The sequence below is a fragment of the Myotis yumanensis genome, unplaced genomic scaffold, assembly GCF_028538775.1.
Source record: "Myotis yumanensis isolate MYYU_CA2020_CCGP unplaced genomic scaffold, mMyoYum1.0.hap1 SCAF_3, whole genome shotgun sequence".
NCBI classification, from domain to species: domain Eukaryota; kingdom Metazoa; phylum Chordata; class Mammalia; order Chiroptera; family Vespertilionidae; genus Myotis; species Myotis yumanensis.
Window position 1 is genome coordinate 213,023,100 of NW_027223754.1, and position 23,777 is coordinate 213,046,876.

The 23,777-nt window shown below is 44.4% G+C and overlaps 1 protein-coding gene and 1 non-coding gene across 2 annotated transcripts in view; both read left to right on the forward strand.

Annotated features, from left to right (window-relative positions):
* Window positions 1-23,777, forward strand: part of ATXN10 (ataxin 10) — a 124,792-nt gene that overhangs the window by 19,381 nt on the left and 81,634 nt on the right. Inside the window, exons 2-5 of the mRNA XM_070411294.1 lie at window positions 1,164-1,355; window positions 5,036-5,118; window positions 17,462-17,558; window positions 19,277-19,435. Coding sequence (XP_070267395.1) covers window positions 1,164-1,355; window positions 5,036-5,118; window positions 17,462-17,558; window positions 19,277-19,435 — 531 coding nt within the window. The remainder of the gene's footprint in view (window positions 1-1,163; window positions 1,356-5,035; window positions 5,119-17,461; window positions 17,559-19,276; window positions 19,436-23,777) is intronic.
* Window positions 2,654-2,794, forward strand: LOC139007918 (small Cajal body-specific RNA 14). Its single transcript, XR_011471044.1, has one exon. It is a non-coding gene; the product is annotated as a small Cajal body-specific RNA 14 (non-coding RNA).

Genomic DNA, 23,777 nt, shown 5'->3' on the forward strand with positions numbered 1-23,777 from the left:
ACTCTGGGCAAGCCCAGCAGCTGCAGGCGTTTCATGGTCCCTAGTTCTGCATGCATGCGCAGCTCCCTGACCATCTGGCTTAATCCAAGGGTGACGTAGGGGGTTGTGATTGCAGGATGAGGGCAAAAGGAGGAAACACATCTGGTCAATGAATCTGCGAGATCTGTACACTGTCCCCACGGCAGCCCTCCTTCTAACGCTGAGATAGATGGCTGGTTCCCGGGGAGTCCGGAATGAGGAAGTTGGCTTGCATTTAGGTGCTGTGTTGTACAAAAAATTCTTACCTTCATAGCTTTGGAATGAGAGTCAGTGCAGGCCCGCTCCTGGCATGAGAGGCATGTGGGAACTGGGTGCCTGAGGGGACAGCTCAAGCTCATTTCTCCCCTGGGCACAGGCTCTTGGTCTCTGTCTCCCTCCCCCGCCTCCCCCCCTCCCCCCCACGTAGTTGAATGACTACGTGCGCGCTGGCACACACACTCTCTCTCTCGGTGTTGCCAGCTTCGCTGTATCTAGAGATGGATCATATATTTGCCTCCCAGGCAGTCAGTCCTCATGACTGGTTTCTGGTAACTGTGCTTTATTGCGCATTGGGTGACAGGCCATGGCTCTGCTCTCTATCTGGAACATGAAATGTAGCGATTCCACTTGGATTAAGGGCAGATCCAGGAGCACGAACAGTCCCTGAAAGTGGGTTTGGGCTGTCCTGGGAGTGGAGCACAGGGTCACACGGCCCCCGCTGGGACTGGGCTCTGCCAGTAATTGCCCGAGGCCCTGGGCAAGTTGCTCAAAGCCCCTCCCCTTCAGTTATCTTTAAAATGGAGAGGACAGTGCTGGCTTAATGCAAAGATTAAACGATATAACACATGAAAATGTCGATAAGGACAGTGCCTGGCATGTAGTGCTCAGTGCGTGTAGCTCTTTTATTTTGTGTTGTTAACTAGGGAGCTATATAACACATGAAAATGTCGATAAGGACAGTGCCTGGCATGTAGTGCTCAGTGCGTGTAGCTCTTTTATTTTGTGTTGTTAACTAGGGAGCTGGCCCAGGCAGGCCTAGCCCACCTCCCCACCCTCCCAGAAAGAAAGACAGGCTGTGTTCTGAACAGGACGTGGGGAGATTAGGTTATTGTTTTCTGGTTGGTGACAGTTTTGTCCTCTTTCAGGGAAACTGCACCCAGGACCATCTTCCAAAGAGTCCTGGATATCTTGAAGAGATCCGCTCGCACCGTCGAGCTGGCCTGCAGAGACCCGTCCCGCGTGGAGCACCTGGCCTCGAGTCTGCAGCTGATAACAGAGTGCTTCCGGTGCCTCCGCAACGCCTGCATCGAGTGCTCCGTGAACCAGAACTCCATCAGGTGGCGTGCTTGTCCTCACCTGAGCTCTGAGAAACCGCTGGGGCATTACAGTGTCACTGGGGGAGAAGGACTCCGGTAGAGGTAGAGAATGGTGTGGCCGCCACGGAGTGTGGTTAGCATGGGGGCTCTTTAGGTTTCTCACTTGCATTTATGTGTTTTGAGGCACTTGGTTTTCCACACAGCACACATGGGAACTTAATTCTGAGTCGTTGATCCCAGACTCTGCCTAATGCACATGCAGCTCTGGGCCTCGCTGGTCTTCGCTGTCAGTGCTTTCATTCGTTTCAGTGCTTAAATGAGTGGCCCTTGTGTTTGCTTTGAACAGGGAGCAGGTTTTGTAAAGGTCTAAGATGACCTGTCTTAAGACTCCACTTCCACCTGTTTTATTTATTTAAATATTTGTATTGATTTCAGAGAGGAAGGGATAAGGAGAGAGATAGACACATCAATGATGAGAGAGAATCATTGACCTGCTGCCTCCTGCATGCCCCTTACTGGGGATCGAGCCCACAACCTGGGCATGTGCCCTGACCAGGACTCAAACCGTGACCTCCTGGTTCGTAGGTCAACGCTCAACCACTGAGCCGCGCTGGCCGGGCTCCACCTGTTTTATAACGTGGCTGAAAGCTGAGCAAAAACTGCTCGGTGCTGTGCGCGTTCTTTGACACGTTGCTCTCTCCTCCCAGAACTGAACACCTTTCCTCTTTGATATTATGGAATCTGCTTTTTATTAAACATTTTTACTTGAGATGAAATCAGAAGCCTCAAAGAGCACGCTCACCTTTCTTTCCTGGACTTGAGTGTAGACGAGCCTCCGGGCCTCCCTGTCACTGCGGTGATGGGTGCAGTCGGGCTGGTCCAGAAGCCACTTGAGGGGGACGCCCTGCGCTGCCTAGACAGTTCTGATACCTGAGGCTTCGCTGTGATTAATGGGATTTTTAAGATAAAAGGCGAGAGGGAAAAAAGCTAGAGTTGTTTAACTTTAATTCTAAACCAAACCTGCCATCCTTTTGCAGACAAATGGATAGAAACAATTATAATCTTGATAATAATAGTCAACATTTAAAAACATAACTGGTTGTGTGCTGCAAGAGTGGGCCAGGGGCAGGTTTCTTTTGTCTCTTTCTAGGCAGGGGGGCTCTCTCGTGCGAGGGGGGAGGGAGGGGGAGTTAGAGCAGAAACTGACTGTGGCTGGCAGGGCTGTCTTAACGCTTGGCCAGCCTCTCAGGAAAGGAAGCGGGCATTCTGCGTGCCTGCCCTAACACCAGGTTTTGTAGCTCAAGGACTTGACTTGCAGTGTCTTGTGTAATCCTGAGAACAAATTCAAGAAATAGTATGCTGCAGTGCAACCATAGGCAGTGACACACATCAAAACATATGGTTCCTGCCAACAGGGTCTGTATAGTTATCACATTGTCTGTGCGATGGCTCCATACATGTAAAAAAAAAGAAAAGAAAGAAAAAGAAATAGTATGCTGCTGTTTTCCCATTTTTACAATGGAAGAACTGTGACTCAGAGGTTAAGGAACTTGTCCGAGTCACTCATCACTAAGAGCCCAGGAACGTTCCTTCTGACTCCAGCCTAGAGCTCAGCTCAGAGCAGCCGCCATAACGAGCCTGAGACACTGACCCTGTTGTGTGTGACTGCCGTCCCTGTAACAGCCCTTGGCCCTGGACAAGGGCCTTCGCCTGAGTACCGGCTGCTCCTGTCTTTCCACAGGGTGAGTTTTAGATGAGATTACTGTGTAAAGTGCCTGCTGGTCCCGGGGCGCGCCGCTCAGCACGTCGTTCCTGGCCCTGCCTGGGGAGCTGCCGTACAGTCAATAAACGCTATGTTACTCTCTTGGAAAACAATTCACTTTATTTTCTTTCTTGAGTACAAAAGTAATATATGTAAACTATAAAAATTCAAACGTTACACAAATAAATACTGTGGCAGATAAAACACCAGCGGTCTCCTGGCTGGGCCATGCTCCGTGGTCGTGTTGTCTTTATTTCTTGCAACTTACAGTTGGGTCAAAATGTTCGGTTTCATTTCAACCTGCCCGTAAGTTGCACAAAATAAAGACACCAAGATAGAATTTTGTTAGTTTTCCTGCCTTTTACCTTCTAGATTTATATTTATTTACTGTTGATTTTAAAGGGAAATTCCAACTATTTAGGGTATCAGCTCAGAATAAAACATTTTCTAGTCAGAAATACAACAAAGATTCTATAAGGCCTTCAAGGCTAACCTTAAACATGTTGTATGCGGGTAGTAACAGGTGGCTCTACTACTTACAGTCAACGTAAAACGTATAAATACGTTTCCCGCATACAATGTGCTGAAGCCAGTTCTGAACCTGTCAAGATTCAGATCACAACCAACATATATTTTCCTGGTGTTTTACTTTAAGTTACTAAAGAGTTAGTCAGAAGGTGTGATGCTACTGAGACTTAGACCTTATCACATCATCTGTATGAGCACTGCACTTGGTGTGAATGTGGCTGCTATTTCTCTAGGATGTGTGGAACAGGGCCTAATACGGCCGAGCAGACCATCCGATCATGACAGTTCAGGAAGTGCTCAGAGAACACTGTTGGAAGTGGTTAGCTCTGCATGTAAATGTCACCCAATTGCAGAGGTTGCTGTACTTCTTCTGTAAAGGGCCAGATAATAAGTACTTTAGGCTCTGTGACCTCTGTCAGAATTTCTCATTTCTCCCCTGGTAGTGTGAAGGCAGCCGTACATAATAGGTGAATGAAAGAGCCTGGCCATGTCCCATGATACGTGAAACTAGAAAATGAGTTTTTTTATTCCAAAATACAGTGGTGGGACAGGCATCGGATAACAGTGTTAGCCATTGCCCTTTAAAGTGGAGAGAATGGAAGGGAAGGGGAGTCGCTGGCCCTAAGCAGTTTCAAAATCCAGTTGGGCAAACTCAGGTGTCAAGGCCGGGCATTAAGCCTCCGTGGCTTGAGACTCTGCCCATGGCCCTGCCCTTAGAGTCATCCTTCCTTTTTCTTCAAGGGTAGCACATGTTTGTAGCTGAGTAGTTATCAGCCTGTTTTCTACCTGTAGAATTTGGGGAGTCTGACTACCTTTCATTTCATCCTTTCTCTGTGCATTTTGTTCAAGTTGGCAGGGTTTCTAATGGTATAACCTTCTCAAATCCTTTGGGCCTCATATGTAATAGGGATTCACATTAGACAGGAGGCGCTGCCATAGAGCTTTCCTGGGTAATGCCATCTCTTCTGTGTCTGCTGAGGTGGCTGAGGTGACACGGAGAGTCCTTCTGACGCTCAGGAGAACGTTTTCCAGCTTTGAGAGGCTGCCTGCATTTCTGGGCTCGTGGCCTCCCTCCCTGACCCTGACCTTCTCTCTTCCCCTTACAAGCACCCTGTGGTTCAGTTGCCCCACCTGACACTCCAGGACACTCTTCCCACCTCAGGGTCCTTAATGTACTCCTGCTGGGAAGTCCCCTTTGCCCTGTGAGGTCACATTCACAGGTTTGGGGGGCTAATGGGGCTGATTGTTCAATTACAGAAAGCAGGACATTCTGAACTCTTTCTTTGGAGACCATTGTTTTTTCTGCTGGCCATAGGCACTGTCCCCAGCAGGCTCAGCGCTGCTTTTGGATCATGTGAAATGTGGGCTTGGGAACGTGTCTAACTTTGTCTCTTTTAACATCACGACACAGGAACTTGGATACAATCGGCATTGCTGTTGATTTGATTCTTCTTTTTCGGGAACTCCGAGTGGAACAGGAAGCCCTGCTGACAGGTACGTCCAGAAGACTCAGGAATTATTTATGTATTTGAAAAGGGTTTAAAAACTAAACACTGAGTATTAATCATTCATTAAAGCAAATGTTCTCTAACGATGCAGAGAAACTTTATTAGTGGTACCTAAGAATTATCATTTTAAAAGTTTTAGCAACTTCCTTCCTTACCTCTGTGGCTGAGCTGTGTTCCTCCCAATTCACATGGTGAAGTCCTCACCCCCAGTATTTCAGATGTGACTGTATTTGGAGACAGAGCCTTTAAAAAGGTTCATTAAGGTAAAGTGAGGTCGTGTGTGTGGCCCTAATCCAGTGTGACTGGTGTCCATATAAGAAGAGGACGTCAGGACACAGACACACACAGAAGGACGTCCATGTGAGGACACAGGGAGAGAACAGCTGTCTATAAGCCAAGGAGAGAGGCCTCAGAAGGAACCAACCCTGCCCACACCTTCCTCCCACTCCAGCCTCCTGAGCTGTGAGACAGGCATTTTGATTGGTTAAGCCCCCCAGTCTGTGTTGGGTGTGATCCTAACAGTGACCCCAAGCCCCTGCCCTCAGGGCGCTTACATTCCATGGAGGAGAGCCAGATGCTGAATGTGTTGGACAAAGAAGAAGGAGTGCGACAGATGGAGGTTAGCTCTGATCGCCAGTGGCTGCTAATGTGGGATCAGAGGAGAACCAGGCCTCTTACATTGAAGGCCAGGAAGCTTTTCTAGTTTTTTTTGGTTCTTGAACTATTAGCATCAACACTTGCCTTTGAGCGAGAGTTATTATCTTAACATCATGCTTAAAAAACATACAATTTTAATATATGGCATATTTACCCAGAGAATTAAAATACTTGATGGGTAAGCCCAAGTCACTTAATAAGAAAATCCCAGTGTAAATATCTGGCTTTTAAAAAGCTGTCCTTAAAATTCTTTTTAGTAAAGAAAGTATAACATAATTCAACAGATACTTCTTTAAATGAGAAATCTCCAGCTATATTTAAAATGATTTATAAATTTATTTATATATAGTTCTTAATGCCTATTTTTATAGAAAGTGAGGCATACTTACCTTCGTGTGAATATGCATGCTGCTGTGGCAAGGTGGGTAGAGAACTGAGGTCATAATCTCTGTTTACAGGCAAGGAAACTGAGGCACGGAGTGCAATAGGCTAAATTAGCTGTTTGAAATGCTGCCTGGCTTGGTTTAATTTTCATTCTATTCTGTGATTTCTTAGTGTTTTTATTTAAAGCTCACTTGTTAAAATTCCTGCATATTCCTATTTGATTTAGAATTCTTCCTTTGGGCCTTTGAGGTAAGTTAACCTAAGAATTTACAAAGTGTTTGCTCTCAGTTTTTTTAAACAGCAGTAATTTTTCAAATATTCTCAAGAAATTGATAGGCTGTGGGATTTAGCTGTGAATTGCCTTTAAGATGTTACAAAGTTCTGTTTGTTGCTCTATTTTTTAACAAAACGGAAGCCCCATTGCTCTTGGGGGATTAACCATCGGCAGTAAGAGATGGATTTCTCTCTCTTGCATGGAAAGGCAGCTGCGTTTAAGTCTGTGTGGCATGTGATTCAGAGAGAGTTCAGAAGGTGCTGTGGTCTGTAATGGCTGGAAAATGCAAACGTAGATAGGTGTCCCTGGCATCCCGAGAGCTGTGGTGGGCAGCAGGTTCCTCCCGCGACGATGTGCCCCGAAATAAGACGTCTGCAGGAAGTGCCCGGCAAGCAGACGCTGCGATTAAACAGCCGTCAGCCCGACCCAGCGCCTCCCTCTGCACGCAGATACTCTGCCCTGAAATTATCCCCTTCCCTCCGCCTCTTCAGCTGTTCCCTTTCTCATTTTCATCAGAGTATAATATGCTCTCTGTCTTCCATCTCCCCATGTCTCCCTCAGTCCGTTATCCCTTTCCTCTGCTCTCCCACCTCTGCTGCAAAGATTTGTTTTTCATTGTTTATAAATGGCAGGAGATTAATATAATAAATGGCAGGAGATTATTTCATCTCGCAGGATTAATTTTCTCTTCACTGAAGCAAGCGGATGATCTATCAAATTTAAAGGAGGCGATTCTGAAACTTTTTATGAACTGGTTTGAATTGATGAGTACATTGGTGGTTTGGTTTTGGGCTTGGCTGCTCACTGGTACCCACAGTTAGAGGGACTGGTCTTTACAGACCTGTTTCTGTGAGGTGTGTGAGAGGTGTCCACAACTTAGGTAGCTGCAGTTTATCACCTTGAGTAATTTTTTACTGACATGACGTAAGATAAAAATAACCACTCTGAACTGAATAGTGGCATTTAGTGCATTCACAGGACTGTACACGTACTAACTCTACCTTGCAAATATTTTTATGACCCCCAAAGGCAACCCTGGGCCCTCTGAGCAGCTGTATTCCATTTCCTACTCCCTGAGCCCCTGGCAACCACCATTCTGCATTTTGTCTGTGGATTTACCTATTCTGGATTTTTCCCATAAATGGAATCATAGAATTATGGGATCTTTTGTGTCTGGCTTTTTTTCTTAGCATAATGTTTTTTTGAGGTTCATTCATATTGTAGCATGCATCAGAACTTTATCTTTTTATGCCTGAATAATTCCATTGAATGCTCAGATCACATTTTCTTTAGCCATTCATTCATTGATGACTGTTTGGGTTGTTTCCACCATTTCGCTATTGTGCCACCTATACATACATGCATGTACATGTATTTGTCTGAGTACCTGCTTCCAGTTCCTTTGGGTATATACTTAGGAGTGGAATTGCTAGGTTGATTTTATGTTTAAACTAGAGTCCCGGTACACGAAATTTGTACACGGGTAGGGTCCCTAGGCCTGGCCAGCGATCAGGGGTGACCAGTGGGGCGATCAGGAGATCCCCCCCGCCCCCTTGCTGGCACCCGCCTTGGCCAGCCTGGAGCCGCCCGCTTGCCAGCCCTGACCCCTGCTGCTGGTTGGGGCCTGTGGGCTGGGGGTAGCTCCTGCATTGAGTACCTGTCCCCTGGTGGTCAGTGCGTGTCATAGCAACCAGCCGTTCCACCGGTCTTTCAGCTGTTCGGTTGATATGCATATTAGGCTTTTATGATACAGGATTTTAAAAAAATATATATTTTATTGATTTTTTACAGAGAGGAAGGCAGCTGGTTCCACAATAGAGAGTTAGAAACATCGATGAGAGAGAAACATCGATCAGCTGCCTCCTACACACCCCCCACTGGGGATGTGCCCGCAACCAAGGTACATGCCCTTGACTGGAATCGAACCTGGGACCTTTCAGTCTGCAGGCCGATGCTCTATCCACTGAGCCAAACCAGTCAAGGCTATGATATAGGATTTTTAAGGAACTGCTAGACTTTTCCACAGCAGCTGAGCCATTTTACATTTTCTCCAACGATGTTCAAGGTTCCAGTTTCTCCACATCCTGGCCAACATTTCTTTTCTTTAGATTATGATCATCCTGGTGGGTGTGAAATGGTCTCCCATTGTAGTTTTGATTTGCATTTCTCTAATGATTAATGAGTTGAATATCTTATGTGCTTGTTGGTTATCAATCTTCTTTGGGGAAGTGTCTATTCAAGTCCTTGGCTCAGTTTTTAATTGGGTTGTTTGCCTTTTTCTTGTCAAATTATAGGAGTTACTTATACACTGAGTGGCCAGATTATTATTACCACCTAATGTTTGTAGGCAAATTAGCTATAATTTCGCTCTGAAGTTGCTAGAGGGCCAGATCATTATAAATAGGGAAGCAGGTTGTTTACCACGATAGTAGAAGTGATTTTTTTCTGAAGATATGGGTAAACAGTGCAACTTAACAGCCTTTGAACGTGGGATGGATACACACACACACACACACACACACACACAGACTGAGTGGCCAGATTATTATGGCCACCTGACGTTTGTAGGCAAATTAGCCGTACACTGCATTGTATAGGATATGGAAGCCGAAGGCCTGTTCGAACACCTTTGCTGTCTGCAGTTACCAAGATAAAATGTCTCCAATTAGTACAGGAACACAAGGATTGGACAGTCAAGCATTGGAAAAAAGTCATGTGGTCCGATGAATCACGTTTCTAGTTGCATCATGCAGATGGCGGAGTGAGAATTTGGCGGAAACAGCATGAAAGCATGCACCCCACATGCATGAGTACAACGCTTCAAGCTGGTGGGGGCAGTGTTATGGTTTGGGGCATGTTTTCCTGGCACGATTTGGGCCCTTTAATTCGTGTGGAACAATGTCTGAATAGCACAATATACCCAAGTATCATTGCTGATCAAGTTCATCCTATCATGTTGATGGCGTATCCCAATGGAGATGGCTTCTTCCAACAAGACATTGCGCCATGCCACGGTGCTCGTATTGTGCAGGAGTGGTTTCAAGAACATGAGGGAGACTTTACCTTGCTTAGGTGGCCCCCACAATCACCAGATCTCAATCCAATTGAGCATTTGTGGGACGAAGTTAAAAGAGCCATCAGGCAGCTGGTTCCACAACCATCAAATCTCACAGAACTGGACAGTGCTATTCATCAGGCATGGTGTCAGATTCCTCGCATCACCTTTCAGCATCTCGTGGAGTCAATGCCAAGAAGAATCGCCGCAGTATTGCAGGCAAAAGGTGGCCCAACGAAGTACTGATGGGGTGGTCATAAGAATCTGGCCACTCAGTGTATATTATGGATACTAGAAATTGTGTGGAATTTACGGTCCTTTTGGGGAGAATTGCCATGTTAATGATAGTGTCTTCCAGTCTGTGAGTATGGAGCATGTATTTAGTTAGGTCTTTAATGTTTTAGTTGTATCCATTTCAGGTAGACAACTTACGCTTGTAGGCCGAGTTGCAAGGCTACTAGAGGCAAGGAGGAAAGCAAGCTAAGTTTTCTCGCTACCTTCCTGAAAAAGGTAGCTACGAATATTATTGAATTTTATTTCAAGTAATTTCATTCAAGAATGAAGTTTGTATTCAACAATGAAACTTTAGAAGTATTTATAGTATGTTAGTTCAAACCTAATGCAAATCTTTTAAAAGGTGTTCTGGTTCCTAATAAAGTTCTTATACTATTTTTTGACTGTTTCTCTGTGAGAACCTTATGCTTGGTAGAATTTTAGCAGGGTATCTGTGCCAGTTTTGTAACCACTTTTGAGGTAAGAACTATAATTACATTGTCAAAATAATATTTAGAGTATTATTTTCAGAGAATAATTACAGTGGTGTGACGAATATATTATGCTCATCACATTTTGTGTAAACACAAGCATGAGTTATTTTAATTGAGTTATTGGTGTTATTTTTGGCTTTTATTCTTTTCTAATCTGTAAAAATAATGTTGGGATTTTTGAGGGACTTGGTAACATTTGCAGTATTTACATAAAGATCACTTGATAAGCTGTTTGGTAAAAGTAAACTGTCATTTGTCCGTGTCTGGAGTTTTCTGTTCTTGTTTCTGGGACATCTTTAAACCTTGCCTTCCCAGAATTGTGTTCTGATTCACAGTGCTAAGTTCCAGTTGCCTGGTGACTTGTTGGGCCAGTTGGCTTTCGGACCAACTTATGTTGTTGCCCTATTTAATGTGTTCACTTTCACAAAGTTTGAGTGTTAGTATTCTAAAATACTCAGTAGGAATATGTCATTTAAGTTATGACTTATCTTAAGGTTAAAAATGAAGAGTTTTTTTAAAATTATAAGCATGTTATAATTTTACTAGAGGCCCAGTGCATGAAAATTCATGCACTGGAGGGGGCTCCCTCAGCCTGGCCTGCCCCCTCTCACAGTCCGGGAGCCCTTGGGGGCGGGAGGCGATCAGGGGATTGTGACGCCCCATCACACCTCTGCTGCTGCCACTGCCAGCAGCACAAGCCTTGGCTGGCCCTGGTCACCTGAGCCTTGGGCGGCCCTGGGTGGCTGGGGGGCTGAGGGGACTGGGCGCCGCCATCTTGTGGCTGTGGGAGCTGCCATCTTTGAGGGCGGGGCAATCAATTAGCATATTCCCTCCTTATTGGCTGTGGGCACTGCCATCTTTGAGGGTGGGGCAGGTAATTAGCATATTCCCTCCTTATTGGCTGTGGGCGCCACCATCTTTGTACATGAGGCTCAATTAGCACATTCCCTCTTTATTAGATAGGATTATAGAATAATTTTTAAAAATTCTAAAAAGTCGAAAGAAAAATAATCATTATCTATGCAGACTACATCAAACAAACAGTTATTTTTTTCAGTCATTTTTCAGTACTTGTATGTATGGGTAGGGGTGTGTATGTGCAGTTTTGTACCCTGCATCCTTGTTTTAGATAGTAATATTAACTTAATTCATCTCTGAGGTTTTTGGCTCATCATTTTCATTGTATACTTTTTAAATTTCAGTGTTTTGATTTTTGGCCACAGTTTTGCAATTCTCTTTGAACCAGCAGCTGTTGGGCGAGTCTGAGTAAGTGAAGAGTGTGGCATGTTACTCACCTAGCCTTTCATCATTTCAGCAGCTCTGCCTTGGAGGTTTGGAGCCAGCAGCCAGGTGCTCAGCCAGGGTTTAGGCAACAGGGTTTAAAGGGAAGGCACAGGCTCTGACCCGGGAAAGTCCAAGGTCAGAGGACAGCAGCTCTGGGGTTGGATCGGCAGGCCAGCTTGTCTTCTAGCAAAGCAGAGCTAGAAAGCTTAAGGGCTGTGGAAGTTCACTGCCCTGGGAACTGTCTCCTGGTTGATGCCCGGAGGGAATTCCTTTAATGGAGCAAAATCTTTTGACTCACATTCTCCGGTGGCCTTTGGCCTTCCATGCTCAGCCTTAACTCCTGTCCCCAGGAAGGGCACCACTGTTTGCCAACTGTACTGACACCACTTACAACTTCATGTCCTGAGTGAGTCAGTGACCACTTGAACTTTGGCCTCCTCTGTGTAAAGGGGGGAGAATCTTAGTACCTCCCTTACTGGGTTGTCATGGCTGCAGGGAGGGACCTGACTGGGCCCTGCTTTAAAGCGCTCCTGACACGGTCCTGGTGTGGGACAGGCTGGTTATCAGCTGTGCAGGAGCTCATCACCAGGGAAGCGCTGCTGTGGTACCTGGAGCCCCGGGAGGAAATCCTGCCCCCCCTCCCCGCCCCCCACTTTCCTCCTGCGCCTCTGCTGCCAAGGCTGGCCGTGCCCCCCCTCTTCACCCCGCCAGTGGAGACATTGAAGGGCCCAGCTTTTCTTTTGCAGAGCAGGCACTGGAGGGGTTATTTGGAGCCGAGAGTTACTGATAGATAACTGGTATCCACTCAAAAACACGATGCACCCAGTCTGGGGTGCAGGCTCCTGGAATCTGGGGTGCAGAGCCTGTAGCCCCTTGTGCTCCTCTCACATCACATCCTCACGACACTGCGGTATTTCCTGACTGTGTCTTTCGCAGTCTGGTGGGGATGTAGTGGTAGAGCCTCCTGCTTTCCCCATGGGGGTGAGCACTGTTCACGTGTGTTGTGTGTGTGTATTTGCCTTTTGGCTATCCTACTGTATTAAGTGTTTTTTTGAGTTCTTGGTTTTTTGGGCCTATTTTTCTACTGGATTGTTTGTATCTTTGAATGATTTCTAAGAGCTCTTTTAATGTGCTCTGTACAGGAAGCTGCTTCAGTAATGTGCTCCATGTCTCTTCCTATTTTAAGGTTAGTTTTCTTTGTTGTTTTTTGTGGTATCTTGAGGAAAAAAAGTTCTTAAGTTTAATGTAGTCTATTAATATAATATAGTTTATTAATATTTTCCTTTATGGATATTATTTTATGTTTGGTTTTAAAATCTTTCTTAACAGAGTTATTGTTTTAAAAACCTTTCTATTTGGACTTCTTTGCATTTAGGTTAGTACATGGAATGGCATTTTCTGTGTTGTGTGAACACGGAGTCCAGTTTCCATTTTTTCGTACTGATGCCCAGTTGTCCCAGTATTATTTTTGAAAAGACTGTCTCTTACTCAGTTATCTGCTGTTACATCCCTGTTAATCACATGTCAACGGAGGTTTGAGTCTTTCTTATCCTGTTCTGTCCTATTGCTTTATTTCTTCCTGCCCCAGGACCACACTGTCTCACCACAGGGCTCCCTGTCTTGTGAAAACAAATCCTCTCACTGCTTTGAACAGCATCTCAGCTATGCTTGCCCTTTGTATCATCACACAAATTTTAAAATCATATCGTCAGATTACATAGACACACAGACACATCTTCCGGTGTGTGAAATTATACACACACACACACACACACACCCTCACCCTGCTGTGATTCAGACTGGAATTGCATTTAATCTCTAGTCCTGTAATCTGTGAACATGGCATAATTCTTACTTAAATTTGTTCTACTTTAATATTTTCTATGTAGGTTAGAAATGACATTTCATCTCGGGGGGTAAAATGACAGTTCTGCTTCTCCTTTTGCACTCCTTGGGCTTCATGTCTTGGTCTTGTTGACAGATTTCAGTGCCATGTTGACTAGGAACGGGAACAGCAGGGCTGTCGACAGCCCTGCTGTTCCCGTTCCCTCCAGAAGGAACACTCTTTGTCTGCAGTCGGCAGTAATTACACTGTGTGCTATGGGTTTTTGTTGATACTTATTTTTAGGTTAAAGAAGGTCCCTTCTATTCTTAGGTGACTAGGAGTTTTTTTGTTTTGTTTTAAATTATGAGTGGGTGTTAACTTTCATCAAATCTGTTTTCTACAGGATTTGAGATGATCAGATGATTTTGTTCTTTGCAGGTTAATATGGTCAGTTATAAATTTTGATTTCTAATGTTAAAGCAGCTTTCAAGGCAGGTGTAAATTCAACTTTGTCATGTGATTTGCTTCTGGAGCCTTTTGTTAGCGGATTATTTCGTGCCAGGGGTGTGACTTCCTTTCTGATTCTGTCCTTGTTCCGATTGGGGTCTCAGTGATGCTGGCCTCAGAACGCTGGCTTGGGAGTCGCCTCCCTCTTTCTGTAGGAGTTCTCTGGGAGAGCTGTGTAAACTGGAATTACTTTCCTTGAATGTGAACTGGCCACATTCTGGTCTGGGGTTTTCTTTCTGGGAAAATATTTGACTACTGATTCAATTTCCTTAATGGTTAGAGGACTCTTCAGGTTTTTCCTGAATATTTTACGGAATTTTTTACAGAGTCAGTTTTTGTTAGTTATATTTTCGGGTTTCGGTTATTTTATTTACATTTTCAGATATTTTGGCATAATATTATTTAAGATATTAAGATATCATTTGTAATATCTTACGGTTTTATTTTTTTTATGTTGCAAGATCTTGGCAGTCCCCTCCTTTTCATTTCTGAAAGTTTTCTTGTTATTTGTGCCTTTTCTCTCTTCTGATCAGTCTTCCCAAAGGTTGATCAGTATTGAGCTTCTTGATGAAATCAGTTTGGGGTTGTTGATATTCTCTTCTTTTTGATTGTTTTCAATTTGAGTAATTTCTTGCTCTTCATCTTTAATTTTCTTCATTTTGGGGTATTATTTTGCTATTTTATAGTTTCTGGAAAAGAATGCTTACTTATCTCATTTATTTTCATTGCTTATCTTTCCCAGCATATGCATTTTAAAGCTACAGATTTCCCTCTGTTCCATTTTAGTTGCATCTCAAAGTTTTAGTGTGCAGTATTTTTAACATTCGGTTAAAATATTTTTGCATTATGATTTCTTTTTTGTCCCTATGGGTTATTTAGAACTATATCTCCTATTTTAAACTATGGGGTGTGCTAATCATTCGGGGGATTTATTTTTAGTACACAGTGAGCATTATTCATATATTAATTCTTTAAATTTGTTGAGATTGTCATTTCCTCTGTTACATGGTGAAATATTGTCTTACAGTATGCAAATATCCTTGGGAAGATTGCATATGCTGCAGATTTTTAAATTCCCTTTTTATTAATTAAGTTCATATATAACTACCAAGTAGAGCTTCTGATAAGCTTGAGGTAACACTCAGACCATATTGGGTTGCCGCAATCACAGGGATTCATCCAGAATTGCGATTCTTTATAATTGTGTGACTTTGGTCATGTTACTGATAACTTGTGGGGGTCTTGGTTTCTTGTGCTCTCTAATGAGTATAAACATACCTGTCTCAATAGTAAGATTCTTATAAGGATTTACACATTAAGTATTCAAGGTTTCCATTTAGAGCAGCGGTTCTCAACCTGTGGGTCGCGACCCCTTTGGGGGTCGAACGACCCTTTCACAGGGGTCGCCTAAGACGATCAGAAAACACACATATATAATTACATATTGTTTTTGTGATTAATCACTATGCTTTAATTACGTTCAATTTGTAACAATGAAATTGGGGGGGTCACCACAACATGAGGAACTGTATTAAAGGGTCGCGGCATTAGGAAGGTTGAGAACCACTGATTTAGAGTCTCTGGCTATAGAACCAAACACATTTTAATTTGAAATTTGTAAATCTGACTTTTTAAGCTGTTTATCCAGTCCATATTATGTGCTGGTAGAGAGCGTGGCCCGGTGAGCTCACAGCTCATCCTTCCAGCAGCTCTGCAAATAGATACTGTTAGCACCATTAGCTGATGAGGAAGTTGCATCTGACTACAGTTAAGTAACTTGTGCAGGTTCACACTAAAAGTTGGGAATTGAACTTAGGTCTCTTTTTTTTGTGTCACTAAATAGTTTTAGTTACTGTTATTCTTTCTTTTTTTTAAAATAAAGTTTATTTTTCAGAGCAGTTTTAGGTTCACAGCAGAATTGAGAAGGTACAGAGGTTTCTCATGTGTTTCTTGCCCCCACACTTGCACAGCCTTTCCCACCAACGTCTGGCACCAAAGTAGTTCATTTGTTACAATTGATGAGCCTCCACCGACACATCATGTCACCCGGACTCCGTGGCTTACACTCGGTTCGCTCTGGGGGTGGGGACAAATGTGTGATGACATGTACCCACCACTACAGTGTGATGAAGAACAGTGTCACTGCCCTGAAGTCCTCTATGTCCCACCTCCTCCTCCCTCCCTCCCCTAACCCTTGGCAACAGCTCATCTTTTCACCGTTTCCATAGTTTTCCCTTTTCCAGGATGTGGTGCAGTTGGAAACATACACTATGTAGCCTCTTCAGATGGGCTTCGCTCACGGAGTCACATACAGCAAAGTTTCCTCTGTGTCTCCACGGCTTGCTAGCTCATTCCTTTTTAGCTCTGAATGCTGTTCCATTGTCTGGATGCAACATCGTTCATCAGGTCACTTCCTGAAGGACACCTCGGCTGCTTCCCAGTTTTGACAGTTAGAAAGCTGCTGTAAACGTTTGTGTGGACACAGCTTTCAGTGCCTGTAGGTAAATGCCGAGGAGCTTGGTTGCTGGACCGCATGCCAAGAGTATGTTTAGTTTTGTAAGAAACCGCCCAACTGTCTTCCAAAGTGGCTGCCCCGTGTGCGTTCTCCCAGCACTGAGGAGCGTTCCCGCTGCTCCCGTCCTCACCAGCTCTGTCAGCAGCATTCTATTCTAAACACATCAGCAAGGTTGTCAATAAGTCATATCCAATTCTTTTAAATACCAGTATACTGATGTTTTTGTTTGTATTATAATTGTCCAATTTAATTGTGGATTTTCCTCTTTATACTCTGTCAATTTTTCTTTTACTTATATATTTGAGGCCATGTTATTGGGTCATTCCGATTTAAAATTGTTATATCTTCCTGGTGAATTAAGTCATTCTGAAATGACTTTATAAAAATCTTCAGTAATGCTTTTTGCCTTAAGCATTAGCCTTAAGGTTTATTATGTCTGATTTTATATGGTCTATGACAGGGGTGGGCAAACTTTTTGACTCGAGGGCTACAATGGGTTCTTAAACTGGACCGGAGGGCCGGAACAAAAGCATGGATGGAGTGTTTGTGTGAACTAATATAAATTCAAAGTAAACATCATTACATAAAAGGGTACCGTCTTTTTTTTTTTAGTTTTATTCATTTCAAACGGGCCGGATCCGGCCCACGGGCCGTAGTTTGCCCACGGCTGGTCTATGATGTTCTTTTTAGAATGGTATTTGTCCAGTATATCTTTTTTTAAAAAATCATTTTTACCACGCTTTAACTATAAAAACTCTAGTCTAAGAGTAATTTTTTAAAAATTGGAGCACATATTCCATGGTTAACTTAATTACAGGTATATGTGTTGACATTGATAATCTTTTCCAGAAGTTAGTTAACTTTGTAGAGTGCATTGTTTTGTAAGGCACTTAATATTCATGTCATGTGCAAAGTTTCCTGTGACCAGACACCGTCATTGTTAAAAAAAGGTAACAGAAACTTCCTATTTAAAAATGTTGGGAATTTCTTACTAAGATGACTTTATTCATTATGTTAAAATTTCTAAAAACCATACATCTTTTTTATTCATAAATTCTCAGCTTTTCGCTGTGGCCTGCAGTTCTTAGGCAATATTGCCTCACGGAATGAAGATTCCCAGGCTATCGTGTGGGTGCACGCTTTCCCGGAACTCTTCTTGTGAGTATATTGCTGAGTTCTTATAATTTCTGAGAAAATTGTGGTTATATCATTCCATTTACATGAAGCTCAAAAACAGGAAAAGTGAACCTTTGCTCATGGAAATGAGGATAGTGGTTTTCTTGGTGAGTGGCGGCGGGTTCAGTACCAGCTGAGAGAGGGCACGAGCCGGTCTCCTGGGGTTCGGGAGTGTTCTGTACCCTCATCTGGGTGGTAGTTTCGTAGGTGTATTCATGTCTCAAATGCATTGATTTTTGTCTTTTGTTGTGTGTCAGTTTCACTTTAAGAAATTAAAAGTTTGGGTTAAAATGAGAAATATTGTCCTTAGCGGACACTGTAATTTATAAGAAAAAGCCATAAAACATTGAGTTGTGGGCAGTGGGTTAATCATTCATGTGTCTGAGCACTTCCTGTGTGCTCGGCACAGGGCTGGCAGATGTGGAGAATGTTAGTGTGGGTACCAGCCCGCCCCCAGCTTGCTTCAGGGTACTTTTCCTGGTGGTCTTCTACTTTGTTTGAGCAGCCCTGTTAGTTCGTAAGAATTTGAGTATTGAGTGCAAAGGTGAACAAGTGATGGGGCAGGAAGGGAAGGGAAACAGTGTCTGGGAGTGGAGGCCTGTTGTCTCATCCTGGCTGTGCTGCCACTGAATGGGGTGACTTCGGTGGTGGCAACGTGTAAGCAGAGCAGCTGCGGTTCGTATGTCCCGAGCTGGGCTTTTCTGCACATTCTCCCTGTTCTGTGCCCAGCCCTGGGGGTAAGTTGCTGTCCATGTTTGGGCAGATGAGGGAACTGGAGCTTAGGGCTGGTAAACATAACCCCTCGCTGCCTAAATTCTTCCCTGGTTGCATACATTTTTCTGGGTCACTTGTGAAGTATGGTGTTTGCATCAGATAATCCTCATGTTCCTTCTCGTGCCCTGAGTATAACTGTCACTCAAAGATAAGTAGAGTTGGAGGCGTCTATATACCTGTTATCTGTATGACTAATAATAATTGAGCTTAGGTGGAAGGAAAGAATTGTGGGATTCAAGTTACAGAAGTATAAAGCTAATCACGTCTCCTGAAGTGTATTATGAAGTTTAAATGAAAACATAAAATTCTGCCACATGCCTGACCCACAATGTAATTGACAAGAGCTAAATTGAGACCTTCCTAAGATCACAGATGACGGGTGGATGAACCAGGATTTACAGTGAGGCTCTTGACTCCACATTTTATTTCTTGCCAGGGTACCACCTTCCCCTTAAACAGTCTGTCCTTTATGACTATTTTTTTTTTTAATATATTTTTGTTGATTTTTTTTTTTTACAGACAGGAAGGGAGAGAGAGAGAGAGTTAGAAACATCGATGAGAGAGAAACATCGATCAGCTGCCTCCTGCACATCTCCTACTGGGGATGTGCCCGCAACCCAGATACATGCCCTTGACCGGAATCGAACCTGGGACCTTTCAGTCCGCAGGCCGACGCTCTATCCACTGAGCCAAACCGGTTTCAGCCTTTATGACTATTAATGGATATTGATGTTGTGACTAATTTTATACTTGCCTTTTTTGCAATAAATAATGTACTTGTTTCAAAGTGTTGTAATTCTTCATTAAATTCTTAAAAATTTAGTATATACTGAATTTGTTATTGGGATTATTATTATTTATTTGCTATAATTATATTTTATCATGTTGTTAAATTGGGCTAACACTTTCATTTCTTTATTTGGAAGGTCCTGCTTAAATCACCCAGACAAAAAAATTGTTGCCTACTGTTCAATGATTTTGTTTACATCCCTTAATTCTGAAAGAATGAAAGAACTGGAAGAAAACCTCAATATTGCAATTGATGTCATAGAAACTCACCAAAAGCAGCCTGAATCAGAATGGCCGTGAGTATCATGTTAGGAATTTGATTGCTTAAGAACATTCTGACAGATCACTTTCCTAATAGAGATTTTAAGTAAAAATTCGAATTATAATAATTGGACAGTAAGTTAAAATGACACATGTTGACAAAATAAGAAAAGTTTCTCAGCAGCCCCTGGAGGCTTTGTGAGACGTGAAGTGAGGTTTGAGCCGGTCCTTGAAGGGGTGAGAAGTGTTTAAGGTGGTGAGGAGGGCAAATACGTGGCTACTGTGGAGCGTGTGGGTCAGACCATTGTGGCTGCAGTGGGTGCTTCCTTAAAGGTTAGAGGTTCGTAAGTGTCCTGTGGGCATCGTTTAGATGAGAGATTCACTGTCATATTATACTTGTGGTTGGTGAGCACATTGATGTCATTTCATTCTATTTAAATATATTGAGGCTTGTTTTATGGCCTAACACCCGGTCTGTCATAGAGAATGTTCCATGTTTTTGAGAATGATGTGTATTCTGTTTTTGATGGAGTGTTCTATAGATACCTGGTAGGTCTAGTGATTTATACTGTTGTTCAGGTCTGCTGTTTCCCGGATGGTCTCCTGTCTAGTGATTCATTATTGAAAGTGGGTTGCTTTTTATTTCTCCCTTCAGTTCTGTCAGGTTTTGTTGCACTTATCTCCGTCTGTGTTGGTAGGCACATAGAAGTTTGTAATGGCTGTGTCTCCTGAGGAATTGACTCTTTCATCATTATAAACGCATCATTTTGTTGTTTTTCTTTATTAGTGTCCTGTTTTCTTTAAAATCTATTTTATGTCTGTTTGCCACATAGTGATCCGTCTGTCTTTGGTCGGGAGCCTTGAGGTGCCAGTAATCCCACTTGCATTTCACAGGCATGAGCTTCCCCAGTTTTGGCCTCTTTTAGTATGAACGTTATTGTTCTATTGAAGGTATACCTAATCTTAAAGTGATTTATATGTACGGGCATTTATTTTATTTGAATTACCATTTGCCCACAAACAGAAGTTGGTACAGAAATAATTATGTTATTGGGCTTGACTTAGAAAACCTCCCTCGGTAATGCAAGTGTTTTTACATGACAGGTGAATCATTAGATTATTAAGCGAAATTTTCTATGGCCTAATTCTGTTTCATCTGTTAAGTATCTTGGAGCTATATTTTATGTAAATACTTTAAAATATGTTTTTATTGATGAGAGAGAGAGAGAGAGAGATGGATCGGTTGCCCTCCTACATGCTCCCGCGGGGGATAGAGCCTGCAACCCCGGCATGACCGGAATCAAACCAGCGACCTCTGGGTGCATGGGACGACACTCAGCCAACTGAGCCACACCGGCCAGGGCGGACCTATACTTTAACCATCTGTAATTGTTTAGCAGCATGGAATAAAGGGCAAAAGGTCGTAAATGGCAAAATATAAGATCTGTTTCAGGACAGTTCAAGTTAAAGTCATCAAAGATCACTAAAGGGGTTTAGACAGGAAAAAGGATGGGAAGTAGTAGCTAACTGTCTTCTGTACACTCTGCTTGACTTACGTGAGCAGAACTCTGTATTTGGTAAACAAAAATGAGGCCACAAAATACCCAGAGATGTCCAACAACATTGTTACTTTTCACTGTTAAACCTGAACCCACCCCTGAACATGAAGAAAAAAACTACTTTTTGCCCTCCCAGCTCTCAACATGCGAGAGCATTCCATAGGCATGAACTTGCCCAGTTTTGGCCTCTTTTAGTGTGAATGTTATTGTTGTATTGAAATTATACCTAATTTTAAAATATTGAGAACAGTATTTTACAATGAGCACAAAAGGACATGGTGTTAGAATTCATAGGTTTAGTATCTTTTCTTGGAAAGGGACAAATGTAAGGTTTCAATAACTTTGGGTCTTTTTGTTTTGGTTCACACAGGAAAGCGTAGGCGAAGAAGGCTTTGGCACGCCTCCGTGTGAATGATTGGGATACTGTCCTTCTAAAAATGCTCGCTTCTCTTGTTCGTAGGTGTGAGCGATGTGCGCATGCTCTTAGATAACCCTGGGTGAATCGGTCCGAGGGGTGAAGTGTGGCATTTGAATCTATCTGCACCTGACCGCCCACTGACTGTGCGTTATTCGTAGGTGGGGTCGGTGTGGAGTTGCGGAGCGTGAGAGGGTGGGGCGGCCAGTGCTGCCCTGTGCTGAGGGGCGCAGGGTGTTGGGGTCTTGTTTTCCTGTCACTGCCATCCTGGGAATGAGAGCCCCGAGACTCAGCCAGTTACTGTAGGGCTCCCACTTCGTTACTGTGTCCAGTGCGGTAAGAAAGCAGTTTCGGGAGGAGGCTGAGTTTCAAGGTGAATGATGATTTCTTTCAGTTTTGGCCTCTTCCAGCGTAAACTTTAGCATTCTCTTGAACCTACGGTGTCACTACAAAAATGAATTTATAACTGTGAGTGGAGTATTACTTTTGGGTCATATTTGGGTTATCTAGTTGATTTATTTTGCATGACAAAGTTTCACTCCCAGATTGCTATCTCCTTTGCTCTAGGGATGTTTCTTGCCTTTTGGATATAAATTTTACTATTTCCTTGGCTATAAAGGTATTAGGGAGATAAATGTAATTATCCTTCCCGTTGTGGTTTGACGCTGCTGCCCCTCTTCTGTTCTCCTGCACACTCACATTTCATAGCCTGTGCCACTTGTCTGTCAGACTGTGAGCACCTTATGGCAAGATTTGGCGTTTGTTCTGGCAACCTCAACAGAACAACGTTTGGCATGTGGCAGGCAGGAGCCTAGTCTTGAGGCTTCTGAGTCTGAAGTGTCGGCAGCCCCGCTCAGATAGCACACGTGCAGAGAGAGCTTCCCGGCCTACAAGACGTCCTGGAGGTACTGGATTTGTAGGCACAGTGGGTGCAGGGGCGGCCAGACCCATCAGTACTGGCTCGCCGTGTCTCCTCTTCCTTCTGCGCTGCTTCCACTCAGGCACCGTTGCCACCTGCGTTGTTAGCGCCTGTTCTTTATCTGCCCGAAGATGGCATGGCCCGTGGCCCGTCTTCAGCCGTCTTCCCTGTCATTGCTCATTCCTGCGCGACCTTCCCTAGTTCCACAGCTTAAGATTCCTTTCTAAGTTGATGATTTCCAAATGGACGTGTCTGGCCTTGACCTCAGGCCAGAGCTCCAGACCTGTGTGTGCACCTTCCCCTGGCGCTTGTAACCGAGGCCTCACTCAGGAAGACCTCAGTCCCCCCTCGGAGCCTGCCACTGCTCCCCATCTGCACTGGCTCAGCGGCCCACCTCACCTTTCACCTCGTGCTGAGGCCCGCACCTAAGAGTTGGTGTGCCTTCTCTTCCTCTCACCGCTTGCACACATCAGCTCTGTCTGCCGGCCGTGCTCCAAGCTCACCCGCTTCACACCCTCTCTGCCGTGACAGCTCGAGGCAGCATCTCCCGGAGACAGACGACTGCGGGAACTGCTCGCTCACCTTTCTGCCCTCCTAGTCACCACACAGCGCGTAAATGTGCTGTAGAGCTTGCCACTCGCTTGCTTAAATAGACCCTCTGGGCGCTTCCCCCAGCACCAAGGAGCCAATTTGAAGTAACTGTCATGTCCTGGCTCCTGACTGAGCTCATTTTACTTCTGACCATTACTTATCTTCCTGCTCCTTACTTCCCACTGCTCTCGCTGCTTTTCTGTGAATTGCCCGAGTTTGTTCTCTCCTGAATCTTGACACCTGCCCTCCCTTCTGTGTGGAGTGCTCCTCTCTGTGGCATACTGCTCTTCTGCATGGAGTGCTCCTTTGGGTGGAGTGCTCCTCTGCGTGGTGTGCTGCTCCTCTGTCTGGTGTGCTGCTCCTCTGTGTGGTGTGCTGCTCCTCTGTGTGGCGTGCTGCTCCTCTGTCTGGTGTGCTGCTCCTCTGTGTGGCATACTGCTCTTCTGCGTGGAGTGCTCCTCTGGGTGGAGTGCTCCTCCTCTGTGTGGAGTGCTCCTCTGTGTGGCATACTGCTCTTCTGCGTGGAGTGCTCCTCTGGGTGGAGTGCTCCTCTGCGTGGCGTGCTGTTCCTCTGCGTGGCGTGCTCCTCCTCTGTGTGGCATGCTGCTCCTCTGCGTGGAGTGCTCCTCTGTGTGGAGTGCTCCTCCTCTGTGTGGAGTGCTCCTCTGTGTGGCATACTGCTCTTCTGCGTGGAGTGCTCCTCTGGGTGGAGTGCTCCTCTGTGTGGCGTGCTGTTCCTCTGCGTGGCGTGCTCCTCCTCTGCGTGGCATGCTGCTCCTCTGCGTGGAGTGCTCCTCCTCTGCGTGGCGTGCTGTTCCTCTGCGTGGAGGGCTTCTCCTCTGTGTGGCATACTCCTCTGCGTGGCGTGCTCCTCCTCTGCGTGGAGGGCTTCT